Consider the following 14,037-nt stretch of genomic DNA (forward strand, 5'->3'; position numbering starts at 1 on the left):
CCCTCTGAACTTGTGTGAAGCAGTAATGACAGAAGTAACTAACAGCTTCATCTACAGCTGCTCTCCTGACACCCATGAGAGATGGAAGGGCAGGGTTGGGTGAGTGGGGCAGTAAAGGAAACCCCAGTGCTTGCCAGTAAAGGAAAAGTTCCCTTATGTCTGCAAGCCTTATCCAACATATTTGATAGTGTATGTGAACTCCATAGTCAAGCTCCTCAAAGAAACCACTCAAAGAGAAAAAAAAGCAGCTCTAGGGAATGTAGAAAATAGATACAGATTTCAGCAGGTATGAAAAAGGGAAGTGATACCTATGTCACTGCCATGGTTACACATGGGAGGAATCCCGCCCAGTTAGTGATGTGCTTGCTAGGATGGTTCAAAGCTCAGCTTAAGCAATAGCTGCTGTGCACAGAGGGAGGCAAAACCCAACCTGGGGTTTCCACCGAGCCTCAAAACCCATCCCACACAATCAGTCTCCTGCATGTCATCCTTGCAGAGACTGGTGTCCCCTTCTAGAAACCTGTCCTGCCTTACCCTGCACGATGGAGCTGTGGGTCCCCATCCCATGGGATGCTCACAGCTGAGGAGAGTGTTTGGTCCCTGCTTGGTGCCGTTGCCTTTGTTTTACACCTGTTTCTGTTTCAGAGATGGGACACCTGGAAGCCAGATCGTAACGGAGAGGTTTGAGGTGACGTGGGAGAGTGTCATGGTCAGCTCTCACAATGCCATCGTGCTGAAGTTCGACGGCCGTGGGAGTGGCTTCCAGGGCACTAAGCTACTGCATGAGGTCAAGAGGAGGCTGGGCCTTTTGGAAGAGAAGGACCAGTTGGAAGCTGTCCGGTGAATTACATTGTTATTGAAGAAATTAATTTGTTAATGATAATGAACCCAATACTGTTGTTAGTCCTGGTTGGTGAATTGTGTGTAGAGCAGGGCAAGGTGATGGGAGGGAAGGACAATGTACATACAGCTGTGATGAAGTGATGGCATGTGAGAGGGAGCTCATGGCAGCCAGTGCAGAGGGAGAAAAATAAGCCTTAACCAGAGCTAAATTAGAGCACACTTATCTGTATCACATGTTCAAAGCCTATTTATTTTTAGCTCTGTACAGTCAGACAGCTACAAACAAGTAAACTTGAATATCTGTTCCTGCATTAATCTTTTGCTTGCCTGGTAGTTAGAAAAATCCATCTTTAATTCCTTAAACTTTTTAAACAGAAAAAAAGGTGCAAAATCCTAAATGTCAAGTCCTGTCATATTGTTAGATTTATTCTGCACATAATCATGTTAAAACCACTATCAGTGTATTGCAATAGCTTTGCAATAGGTTATTATGACTTCCAAAGGTACTACACATTATTTGTTGCTATTGCTTGGTCAAATCCATCACATGAGGTTGCAAGATTAAATCAAACAGACTCATGTGGAAGCAGCTTGTACAGCACAATTTAGATTGTCTGCGTCAAGGGGTTAGGGTTAAACTGAAAAAGGGCAGGCTTAGATTGGATATCAGAAAGAAATTTTATACTGTGAGGGTGTGAAACCCTGGAACAGGTTGCCCAGAGAAGTTGTGGCTGCCCCATCCCTGGAAGTGTTCAAGGTCAGGTTGGATGGGCTTTTGAGCAACCTGGTCTAGTTGAAGGTGTCCCTGGCTGTGGCAGGGGGTTTGGAACAAGGTGATCATTAAGGTCCCTTCCAACCCAAACATTCTATGAATTTTATTGTGGCCACCCTGATTTAAAGTTGATTAAAATCACACCATTTACTATATCTGAGATAAAAAGTATTTTTAACCCACTGTTTCTCCTCTCTCATGTCCTAGGACGATGCTGAAGGAACATTTCATTGATAAACTGCGAGTTGGTGTGTTTGGGAAGGTAACATTTTCCCATTGTTCCTCTGTGCTTTTAAGGTTGGCTGATGTGGCTAAGCAGCTGAGCTAAATCCTGATTTATGGAATATGTCTGTGGTGATTTTTTATTATTATTTATTTTTGAGATAGACTTCATCTTGCTCAGAAATGTGAAAGGTGGAAGCTTTCATTTTATCAATGTATTTGTCAATTGCTTTTTAAAATTAACTTACAAGTGCAAAATGTGAATATGGCTCAGAAAAACATTGTCAGATAATTAATTTTTTTTTCCCACTGCAAACTTTCATTTCATTTTCATCCTGTCACTTAAAGCCTGTGGGCATGTGGTTATCTCTAACTCATGTGTACAAGTGTACAACAGCACTAGTGATTTCTGAGGCACACAGTGTGTGCCTGGCTGGGAAACAGCAATTGTAAAGTACACATGGTTTGAGATGAGAAGGGGACTGCGAGTAGAAGTTGTTTATTGTGGGAGATAAAGGCTTGGAGTGGGCATAGAGAGCTGCACATACAGCAGCATCTCTGCAGGGAATTGTTAACAGGCTGACAGCAGATGCTGAAATTGTGTTGTTCATTTTAAATAGCCAAAGACTGGGGTAATATTTTGGAGAGATAACATATCTGGTTAGAGCTAAAGCCATAAAATGTGATGAGAAAGGCCAGCTCTTGTGCCCTTTTGCAATGACTGTAGAGTTCATCTTCAACCACATCAGCCAAAGACAGGGAGATAACCCTTGTTTCATTTTTTCAGGGCAAAATGTTAAAGACTCTTTAATGGCCAAGTGTTTGCTGCAAGGTCTCAGCTGCCCTGTTTCTGTACTCAAAAACAGGACTACCTCACAGCAGGACCACTGACACCTCTGTCCCCTTTCTGTTCCAGGACTATGGTGGCTACCTTAGCACTTACATGCTTCCAGCTGGTGAAGAGAACCAGGTGTTTGCCTGTGGAGCTGCTCTTTCCCCAGTGACAGACTTCAAATTATATGGTAAACCCCATCCCCGAGGCCACAAACCTTCTTGCTGACCACAAATGAGTTTCTTCCATATCCTTTCTGTTACCATCTTTCCTCCCCAAAATCCTATCTGTTTTACATTCTCTGTCTTCTTAGGACTAGACTTAAACACTTTATCGGCACTCAAGCAATTTTGCTGACCGTTTAAATAAAGGAGGATTGGCTTTAAACCCTTCCAGCCTCTGCCACCAACCATGATAGCGCTCTTCTTTTCTATCTCAGTTGCATAGGGAAGAAAAGAATGGTTCTTGTGTGACTGATTTAGAAATCAGAAGTAGCTGGTGATAATGACAGATGGTAGTATCACACATATCCTTAAATGTATTTTCAAAAGCTTTTAGAAATTTGTCCTCTATAATTAAGGCAATGTTGGAAAATAAGGTCTTTTTTAGTATTTGCAATATTTGAATCAGAAGCACAAGTGTACTCTGTTATGACTGAAAATGGTGTTTGCATTTTTTTTCTTTTCAAGCTTCAGCCTTTTCTGAAAGATACTTGGGCTTGCAAGGGATTGATAACAGACCGTATGAGGTAACTGCACGGACACTGCATTTCCCTGATAAAATGTGAACTGGGTTTTAACTCTTCCTCCATGTGTTCTCTTTTGGGGAGGGAGCAAGGATATGTAACAGAGACTCACTGTGAAGCTCTGAAGGTGTCTTTCAGTCTGCTTACCAGTTTTCTTGGCTTAATAGTAATAATGGATACAGGTTTTATTGATTATCCCTCATGTCTGCCTCTCTAAATTGAATAAGTACAGTTTTTGAGATTGAAAGAGCTGAGGCTGAGTCACTCAGCTGTGCCCTCACCTGTGCCCAAGAGGACACAGTGTCACAACCTCCTTGGAAGTTCCTGCCACTGGTCTTGCCACTTTGATTCTCTTTGAGATATATACTCAAAAATTCAAGTGAAACTCATCTTCTCCTTACCTTCTCAAAGTATGTGACATTTCAGATAGCAGAACTCTGCACCAGAACTGAGCAGCACATGGGAAAGGAGACCTGGCCCAAGAGATTGTTTAAATATGTGTGATGGGGTCAGCTGGATCCTGTACTACAATTACATGGAGGAAAAACCTAATTAAGGATAGTTACACTAACAAAATTTGTTATAGAGAAGACCTTGTTCAGCTTCTAAGCCTTGTCTTCAGCCAGAAGATGTGAAGGCAGCAAAGGTTTGATACTGTTATCACAGAGAAGGCAGGTATCACCCTGTGATCTAAACTGAGAGTTCATTACCTCTCAAATTTTGCAATCCTAATCTCTAGATCAGTTTTTTTCTGTCCTCTTGGGAATTTGAAGGCAGGTCAGTACAGATGAAAGCAAGAGAAAGTATTCCAGAAATGAGAGTTTTGGATTATCACATACTCTTTGTGCATTGAATTGGCCTGAGCAAATAGTGGTACTGCTGGTTGTCTTGGAATTACCTACTGGAAATAGTTCCTGAGCTCTCTGTAGAGTATGGCAGGGTCCTAAGTGAGTGGAAAAGTTCTTCATTCTTACGCTCTACCATTTGTGGTCACAAAGATTTGTGTTTATTTTCCCCTGTGCACCTGAAAGATGGTTGGAGGGAAAGTCGTTCTCAAAAGTGGACACTTGAATTTCATATTGGATCTTCTCACAAGTTGTCAAAGCTTATTGAAGTTGGCTTTCAAGCCACACTGAAGTCACTCCAACTTCCTAAAGAGTTCTTAGGATTTGACACCTGGGCATGCTTTTCATAAGTGTTTTCAACTGGAATTCACTTTGATGTTTCCCATGTGCTCTGCAGTTCAGGCTTTTAGTGAATATTATCAGAACAGAGAAGGGTCTCTGACTTCTTCCTGCTGCTGACACTAAACCTGGAAGCACAAGGTGGGGGTCTATTTTAGATTGAGAAAAGTAGCCAGAAGAATGTGCTGTGCTGCTGTCCGCTTGTTATGCTCGTGACAAGGTATTAAATGGACTTAAGTGCTTCTATTGCCTCCATATAAATTGCTAATTCCTAGCAAGCTGTTTAATCTTATTGCAACCTTTACCTTCACAGATCACCGAATTAGCACACAGAGTGTCATTACTGAAGGAACAGACATTCTTGATCATTCATGCTACTGCTGATGGTAAGTTAGCCCATCATTTGAGCTCATTATATGTTTGTGATAGCTTTGATTTTTCTTAATTAAATTTGCCTCTTTAATGATTGCAATCTGTTTTTACAGAAAAAATACATTTTCAGCATACTACGGATCTTATCACACACCTAATTAAGGCAAAGGCTAATTACAGCTTGCAGGTACAGTATGTGTTTCTTTTTTTTCTTATTTAAGCAGTTATTTCCCAGTTTGAACTCAAAACTGCTATTTTAAAAAGCCACTTGAAAACTCAGCCTGGCAGTAGGAGTAGCACCAGCATATAACACAGCACATTCTTATATTGATCCTTTGCTGTCCTTATGTGATGATTCATAGAATCATAGAATCAATTGGGTTGGAAAAGACCTCCGAGATCATCAAGTCCAACCCTTGGTCCAACTCCAGTCCATTTACTAGATCATGGCACTCAGTGCCACATCCAATCTCAGTTTGGTTGGGACAATTGTAGAACAATTATTAAATTACAGTAAATTAAGTTGTGAAAGACATGTCTCCAAGGAATTATGCTTGTTGAGTTTCTTTGGGAACAGGACAAATTCACAATGAATTACAGGGACAACAGAGATCTAAATTAAATCAACCAGAAAAGTTAAGAGAAATGTCACTTGAATCTGACGCCTGCTTTGAATTACATACTCTGGTCTAGAAAGCCCCACTTTCCACCAAATTATATCCCTGTTTTGCTGAATGACTCATGTGCAAGTCATTAAAGCTTCCAAAAGGAATCCCCTCACCAGCTATGAGGATGGTCCCAACCCTCTGCTACATTCCAAGCCACAGCCAGGAGAGTACAACTCACCCAGGCTCAATCTGTGCCGGAACCATGCTACAGCTTACAGTAGAGATGATTGTGTTGCAGTACCTAAGTTCTCCTAACTATTGATTTACTGAATACCAGCTCCCTCTGGCTGCATTTCTGCAGAGCTTCATGTGCTGGGTGGGCTCACTCCATCTTGCTCCAAAGACAGGTAGGATGGAGTGTGTAAGCAGCGAGCTTGGCACAGGTCTGGTCAGCACTACAATGTCTGAGGTGCTCTTGCACATTTCCCAGTGCAGAAGCATCAGGAAAGTGGAGCTGGAAGGCACCAATGAACTTGACACTGTTAAAATTTAGTTGATGACTGAATATAGGCCTGAGGGACCTGTGTCTTGGATTAAGGTGCCCAGAGCAGCAGTGAGACACCTCAGTCCTGTCTACCAGCATCCAGCCCTACGGGACTCATTTTTCCCCCTTCTATAACCCTGCCTAGACAACCCGTTATGATCCTCTTGCATTCCTTTAACACATGCAGAAGTTACCTGCTCCATTTATATGGAAAGTTGTGTTTAAACTATTTATATTCTCACTTTCCAACTTTTTTTCTATTTAATTACTTCTTCAGCAAACTTTATTTAATTTTTTAACTCAATGACAATTTTTAAGCTCTCATTTCAGTCAGTAAAACATAATGCCATTTCTCTCCAAAACTGGCTTTTTTTTTCCATTTTCACAAGGTGAAAGCACTGCTGTTTTTAAGTGTAGTCTGGTTCTTCTTAGCCTGAACTTGTTCAGAATGGAATTAAATGGAAAATCCTACCCCCAAAAAGGTTCCTTGTGAAGGAAGATGCAAGTCTGCACTTAGAGCACTGTGGTGCCCTGAGCCTCACATGCATCCACAGGAAGACCCACAGTCTGGGGATATGCAATGGGTTCACAGATCAGATCGAATTGCAGGTGTGGGTGGTCAGTCCTAAAACCTTAAGCTCCTAAAGGTGTATATTTGCCTGTTTTTTGCAGATCTACCCTGATGAAAGCCATTACTTCAGCAACACAGTATTGCAGCAGCATTTGTACAACTCCATTGTCAACTTCTTTGTGGCATGTTTCCAAGTTCAGGACAAACTCCCACTAGCCCCACTGAAGGAGGAGGAGGATGAGGATTAACCCTGTTTGTCCGTGCTAAGCACAAGGCAGATCTCTGACAATATGCAACTGGATAATTTTCCTGAAGAAAGGGATGTTATGTTGTTAGCATGTATTTAAAAAAACCAACAAACTGAAAGCAGCTCATCTGCTTTACTTGACAGCAACTCCTTCCTAAATGGAAGAACATTAAGCATGGTGAACTCAGCAGAAACTGCTGTCTGAAATAAATTCACCACAACCAACATCTTCTTTTCTTTGGTTGTGTTTTTGGGGTTTTTTTTTGCTTTCTTTTTTTTTTTTTGGTTTGCCACAAAATGACTTCTAGAATGAAAGTGGTAAGACATTGAACTTGAAGGAACACCCCAAGAAAATGCTTTGAGGACTGGAAGATTTCATGTCTCTTTGCATTCAAGCAGTCAAGCAGTAGCAGTGAAATCCATCATTCATATTAAGGTTACTATAGTTAGCATCACACTGTGTCAGAAAAAAAATCTAATCCTTGGAAAATATTATAGCACAATTATTTTAAATGATAGTGGTTCATATACACTTGCCTGCTCTTTCCCATCTTCAGGAGGTTTGTCATTGTTACAAGACATACAAATTCAATTGTACGAAATGTCACTATAGTTACACTGGTCTTTACCGTCCTGTAATTATTTAATTAATTATGTATGGCTTTTACTTCTGTTTTCATTGGGTCTCATGCTTACCTTATTAGCTTCTCAGCTTGTTCTGGATGTTGAAAAAACATACACTGAATTAACCAACTAATTTTAGACCTTAGGGGTCTAATGAGGCAATGGGAGTTGAGGTACCCAGATGTTAAAAAAAAATCTATTAGAATAAAGCAAAGAAAAATTCACTCTTGTGTTCCCAGAATACCTTTTGCCAGCAAGATTGACTATTTTCTTTGGTAGCCTTGAAAAATATGCACATAAATAAACTAAATCGACTTAACATCGAGTTTTTTTACTGTAATGTAGAAAAATATGCGACAGTCATGATTATTCTATTTCTTCTTTTAGTGTTGGAATAACTGGTTGGTAACCTGTTGGGGAACAGCTAATTGAGGCTATGTTAGCAGGAATTTGTATCAGATACTGCACAGATCATCTTACAAAGCCTTTTAAACAGAACTGAGTGAAGAGATTTATTGCACATGCTGTCTGTGGGTTAGTTTTATTCCAGGTCAATGATTAGCATATTCCAAACACATTTAATTATCTTTTCTTTTCACATTAGTTTTGACAAGCATAAAATAAAAAAAAATTCTTTAAAAGATCTAAATTCTCATTCTAGCAGTGCAAGGCAACTTTTGAAACTTCTTGTGAAAACATTCAACTCTCAGAAGGAAATCCAACCTTCATCCACTTCCATGTGCTGCGTCATACGAATTTTGACTAGTGTCACTCCTTGTAAGATACTCTGACCAAATGTACAGCCAGTATTAATACTGTATATTTTATTTTGTTGTATATAAAGGAATGTAAGTCAGCTCTTCGTCAGATCCCCAATCCAATATTAGTCTTGTGTTCGGCATGCATGCGGTAACACTTCTTTGCTGATCAGGACTCTTTAGAAGTACTAGCTTGGAAATATAACAATTAATGTAGTTTCTTTCCTTGTTTTAACAGCTTGGATATCAATGCCGGTTTCTACTTTTTACATAGTACTGTGGGTAAACTCACATCCTGACAGCAATGATGATGTTTCCATTGTGTTCTTTAGTGTGTCTTTTTTCTTAACTTTATTTTAAGCTTTGAATGTTGGTTGTACTTTGACCATCATGAAAAAAATGTATTGATAAACCACAGAAATGACCTGGTTTGGTTTGGATTATCTTCTTTAATTTACAGTGCATCGACATTGTGTGAACAAGAACTACAGTATAACTCTGCTTTATCTGGCAAAATGCCAGAATAATACCAGACAATAAGAATGCTGCGTGTCCAGATTTTGCTACTATGAACAGGCTCAAAAGCCTGAAATGAACTTGAACTGAGAAATGTAAAAATCTGCTCTGTCCACAATCTTTTGTAGAAAGAACTTTAGGATGTGGCATGGTAGTGTTTGTTCATTCATGGAATAAAACATTATTTTACCACCCTGGTTGCTACTGCTGTTATTTTGTGTTAAGTTCTTAAATAAGCATCAAGTTGCTCAAAGTGCTATTCCTGGTTGAACTGAGCCCAAACTCTCGGAGGAAGATCAGAAAGATGAAAAGAAATCTTTATAAATAAAGACATGTTGCCATTTAGATGATGTCCACAAAGGTGCTCAGAGGGCTGGAGCACGTTTCTTATGAAGACAGGATGAGAGAGTTCAGGTTGTTCTGCCTGGAGAAGGCTCTTGGGATACTACTGAGCACCTTCCAGTGCCTAAAGAGGGCTTATAAAAGAGAGGGAAACCAACTTTTTATGTGGGCAGATAGTGATAGGACAAGGGCTAAAGAGGAGGGATTAGACGTTAGGAAGAAATTCTTTGCTGTGAGAGAGCTGAGGCACTGGAACAGGTTGCCCAGAGAAGCCGTGGCTGCCCCATCCCTCGAAGTGTTCAAAGCCAGGCTGGATGGAGCTTTGAGCAACCTGGTCTACTAGAGGGGTCCCTGCCCATGGTGGAGGGAAAGGGTGGAACTAAATGGTCTTTAAAGTTTCTTCCAACACAAACCATTCTATGATTCTGTAATTTAGTCTGTCTGCAACCTTGGTAAATGAAATAGTGACTGCTCTTCAGGAAATCGTGAAGTAGCACAAAGTGAGTTCAATCCCCAAATAGCAATCAGTAAGAAGACCCCCATCACCCTCTAGTCTTTGGTTAAAAATTCACCTTTCCTCCGTTTCTGCCTCCTGACCTGGCACATGGGCTTCCTGAGGGCACTAGCCAGACACATCAGCTTGACCGAAAGGAGTTTTCTTGTTCCATCCTGTGCTGGTTTCTATTAAACCACAACACATGCATTGTTTGATTTCCCAAACTTCACTCATGGGTTATGAAGCAGGAACAGAGCACTAAGACTTGCAGAGTCTGTGAGAGCAGGTTTTTCTGTAGATGATTTTCCATCAGAAAAGGGGCAAGAGGAGGGAGTCATCCCACTCAAATTCAGGTATTTGTTTCCATTCAAGCCAAGGGAAGAGCCAGATACCTGTCATGGCCAACCTCAGGCACTTCCTCAGAACAAGTGGCAGCTTTTCTGTGTGCCCATTTTCTGCACTGGCTGCAGGGATGGGAGTGACTATCCCAGACTTCAAGAGCCAGGGGAACAAGTGAGGGTCATCCCCAGCTGTCATCTGTAACAGCACTTTGTGGATTGCAAGATCAGCTGGATTTCCTACACTTTCTTCACATCTGCAGAGGAAGTCCGTTCATTTCAGAGATTCTCTAGGAAAATGGGGATTTTTGCTCCAATTAGAAATCCTGGCTAGGCCTGTACCCTACACCACCCTCTTCAGCTCCAGTGATAACTTGGGAAAGATTTTAATCTGCACAAACATACATTTCTCTAGACCTAGTAAAGACATGAAAGACCTTTTAACCCTAAAAGCCTAAACCACATGGCAAGGCTGTGATGGTCAGCAGATACTTGGAGGTACAAGGGTGACAGGAATGCTTTGCAGTTGTACCTGCTGATTTGCTGCATCTCTTCAGTGCCCAGGGTGTTGTCCCTTCAGCTGACACCAACTTTGATGAACCAGACTCACAGGAAGGGATACACAGTTTCACATTAAAACCAACAAATTGTCATGGACACTTACTCTAATTTTGGTTGCCAACAGGTGAGGGGACAAGAAGCTGGAGCACTGGTACAGGAAAGGGCAAATTGCATTAGTACAAAATAGCTTTGCTGTTACTTTGCTTAATTACCTAAATACAACTAGTATTTTTGTTATTGTCCAAAGAAATCAAGCTTATACTCTCAGCTAACTGGCATTTCTTGATGCCATAATGTTCAACTGTGGCATCCCAAAGCGAAAGAGAGCTAATGAGTGGTGCCCTACTAATTCAGAAGGAAACCACAGAGGGAAAAATGAGGCATTGCTGTTAGCTAATTAACAAAGCCAGGCAGCCAGCCATGTTTGTAATTGTCTATGGGTTTAGGCATCAAGCATTTAAACCCCTCCAAGCTCTGCCTATGAGCTCAAGCCAAATGAATGTTGCATCTGAAGTGTAGCAAGGAAAACAAAATGAGTGAAGAAGAAAGGGTATGTGGGGTTCTCAGATCACCTTTTCCACGGGGAGGCCAGTGGTGAGTGCTGTTTGCAATGGGGAGAAATGGGTGTTTAATGGGGGAGTCCAAGGTAAGAGACAAGTGCCAGTACCCTCATGGAGCTGTGCTGGTACCTGGAAGGTGCTCTTGCATTTGCTCTCATGCTCATTTGCTCTCGTGCTCTCTCCCAAAGCTCACTCAGGTTGGCAGTGGAAAAGCACTGGATGTTTTATCTTTGCATATAGAGTCACAGGGCACATCTGCCCTGCAGTCCTTCCTGGGGCTGACACAGAGCTGCCAGACATGCCTGGATGAGGGCTGGGCTTAGGATACTTTCTTCCTTGTCCTGGCTAAATGCTGGCTCCCTGTGGTGCTTATTATTCTCTGGACTTCTTATCTGTTTTCCATTTGCAAAAGAAAGGTAAAAGGCAAAAATGGAAAAGGTAACAGAAAAGGCTCAAGATCTCAGTCGCCAGTTCCTCTTACTAAGCCAGATGTTTGCTTATTTTTATTCTGCTCTCTGAAGTTAAGCTCCAGGCTGGAGGCTCAGAGACGAGCTTAGGGCACTTGCTAAGATCTCTCTCCTCTTCCCACTTTATTTTTCTGTCCTCTCCCCATTCAGCATGGTTCTAGTCCAAAAGCAAATCCAGAACCCCTCTGAAAACAAGGAAGAGACAAATATAAGACCAGAGTGGTGAGCCCTCCCAGTATGCCATAACGGGAATAAATTCTTAATTCTAATAGCTAATCACAATGCATTCTTCCCCATTGCATCAGGCCATCTGCTATGAAGACATGGTCTGATCTGGCTTCAATTTCTCCCTCCATCCACATTGCAGCCTCGAACTTGCCAAACCTGTGCTGGGTGCAGACTGGGGAGAACACAGAGGGAAGGGAAGGTGTGTTTGGGAAGGATAGGGGACTATATTGTAACATTCAGACCAGCTGTGGTATTTCAAGTCATGTAGGGTCTCACATACCCTTCTGCTGCTCACCACAGCTGCTGCAGACAGATGGGACACTGAAATCTGTGCTTCTGCTGTTGGAATAATCCATCAGTTTGACATGGCCCTGAGCAGACATCACCCATTGCCTACAGCAGGTGCCAGGAGTTCACCCTGGCTGGGATCATCCTGGCTGACCATCTCCAAAGGGAATGGAGGGAAGGTGGAGTGACCTTTGGGGACAGGGACTGGTGAGAGAGGAGAAACCAGCCCTGCTGCCATTCTCACACTGGTGGGAGGCAGATGGGGGTATATCTCCAACTCCCCAGCTTTGGACCTGCCCGAGGATGGGGGAACCAGCTACTCCCCATTCCAGCACCAAATGAAAGACCACCCTACTCAGGCCATCCTAGAGCCTTTATTTGACCACAATAATCAATGTCATTTGTAAGCAAGAATTTTCCAATTTCTGCTACAGCAGTGATGGGGTCAGATGATGTGAAGGGGAAGAGTCAGAAATCTTTTGTAAAATGGGTTTTTTCCACCTTTTTTTTTGTTTGTTTGAGACATTCATTGAAAGTCTGAGATTTAATGAAGTTACATTCTGCTTCCTCACTGGGATAACAGCCTTAATCAAAATGTCCATTTCCATGATCTAGAAGGAAGAAGAGTAAAAGGCAAATACAGACGGAGTGAGGCCCCAGGAAAATACAGAAGTAAACCATGCTCCAGTATTCCTATGGAACAGCAAGATTCCCTCCAGGTTGGTTTTTTTCCTTCACTCATTTTAAATTTACCCTTTAAATCATTTTAAAGCAACAAACAACCCATTGAGCTGATGTGATTTCTCTCATCCTTGCTGGAAAAGGAATCCTTACAGTGTCTTTTCAACAGCTGTTGTCAATGTCCTGAATTGCCTTTTGTGCTGAGCAGCTCCAGTAACTCAAAGTGACATATAATTTGCAGTGAGTATTTGGAACCTGCCTGCAGAGGCTCCTGAGCACCTGTTTCCCACCACCTCATCTGGGAGCACCTCAAAGTGGGTAAGTCTTTCACCCTGTAAAGCAAGCCCAGAGCAAAGCATGAACAAGGTGAATCCTCTGCTCCATGTTCTGCTCTGAAACACCTCAGCAGAAGAGTTCAGAGAGCCAGGAGTCCAGACTACGGCTCTGACAGTTCATGGTTGACTTTTGTTTCCCATAAATTCCCATTTGTAAGTACAGAAAGAAGAGAATTCAGGACACTGTTTTACCTGTACTTGGCTCCGTTGTCATCAAAGCAATGTAGCCAGCGCGTGAGCCATGGTACACGAGATGGTGTACCCATCACAGGAGTCTGTGATGCACCCCAATATTTGCCATCTATTAAAACGTGTTGAAGATGAATGGGAAAAGATCAATCCTGAGATGCAGTCCCTCTCCTGATATGATTCAGGTCATGTGTATGAAAAACACAGAAGACCCTTCACCCACGTATTTTCAGTCTGTGCACTAAGACAGGTCCCAAAAGGGAGAAGAAAAAAGCAAGACTAACACCAGTAAGCTTAAACTTCCTAGCTATCAAGCCTCCATGGGAAATCTGCAGGGATCTATTAATCAGTGTGAGTTGAAAACAGCTGCGATCTGGCTCCTGGATCTTCCCCCAAGGCAGAGACTTGAAGCTGCTTATCACAGTTGGCACCCCTGGAGCTGCCTGGAGCAAGAAGCACTTGCACCCATGCTCATGCTGAGAGTACTGGGGGGAAACATAAAGAGACACATTCTCACCCAAAATCTGCCAGCTGTGCCTGCGATTTTATTCTGCATGTTGTGCTCCTGGAAGTTAATGGCCACTGAGGAAATCAGCAGTGGAATATGAACAGTAAGCACATGTCAGCAGTACAAGGAATGGATGGTGCAATGACAGGCTCAGCAATCACTGCTGCTGGCCTATCAGTACCAGAGTTTGGACAACGATGATGATG

At 42.1% G+C, this 14,037-nt stretch overlaps 1 protein-coding gene across 4 annotated transcripts in view; it reads left to right on the forward strand.

The window, feature by feature from the left end:
• The window catches only part of DPP6 (dipeptidyl peptidase like 6), a 547,763-nt gene extending 538,732 nt beyond the window's left edge, over positions 1-9,031 (forward strand). For all 4 annotated transcript variants that reach the window (XM_071559976.1, XM_071559978.1, XM_071559975.1 and 1 more), the window contains 7 exons: positions 646-840; positions 1,823-1,877; positions 2,754-2,859; positions 3,359-3,417; positions 4,912-4,984; positions 5,084-5,157; positions 6,795-9,031. In XM_071559976.1, the coding sequence (XP_071416077.1) occupies positions 646-840; positions 1,823-1,877; positions 2,754-2,859; positions 3,359-3,417; positions 4,912-4,984; positions 5,084-5,157; positions 6,795-6,941 (709 nt within the window). In that variant the 3' untranslated portion in view covers positions 6,942-9,031. The remainder of the gene's footprint in view (positions 1-645; positions 841-1,822; positions 1,878-2,753; positions 2,860-3,358; positions 3,418-4,911; positions 4,985-5,083; positions 5,158-6,794) is intronic.
• Positions 9,032-14,037: the final 5,006 nt, after the last annotated feature.

Source organism: Pithys albifrons, chromosome 7 (assembly GCF_047495875.1).
Source record: "Pithys albifrons albifrons isolate INPA30051 chromosome 7, PitAlb_v1, whole genome shotgun sequence".
NCBI classification, from domain to species: Eukaryota; Metazoa; Chordata; class Aves; order Passeriformes; family Thamnophilidae; genus Pithys; species Pithys albifrons.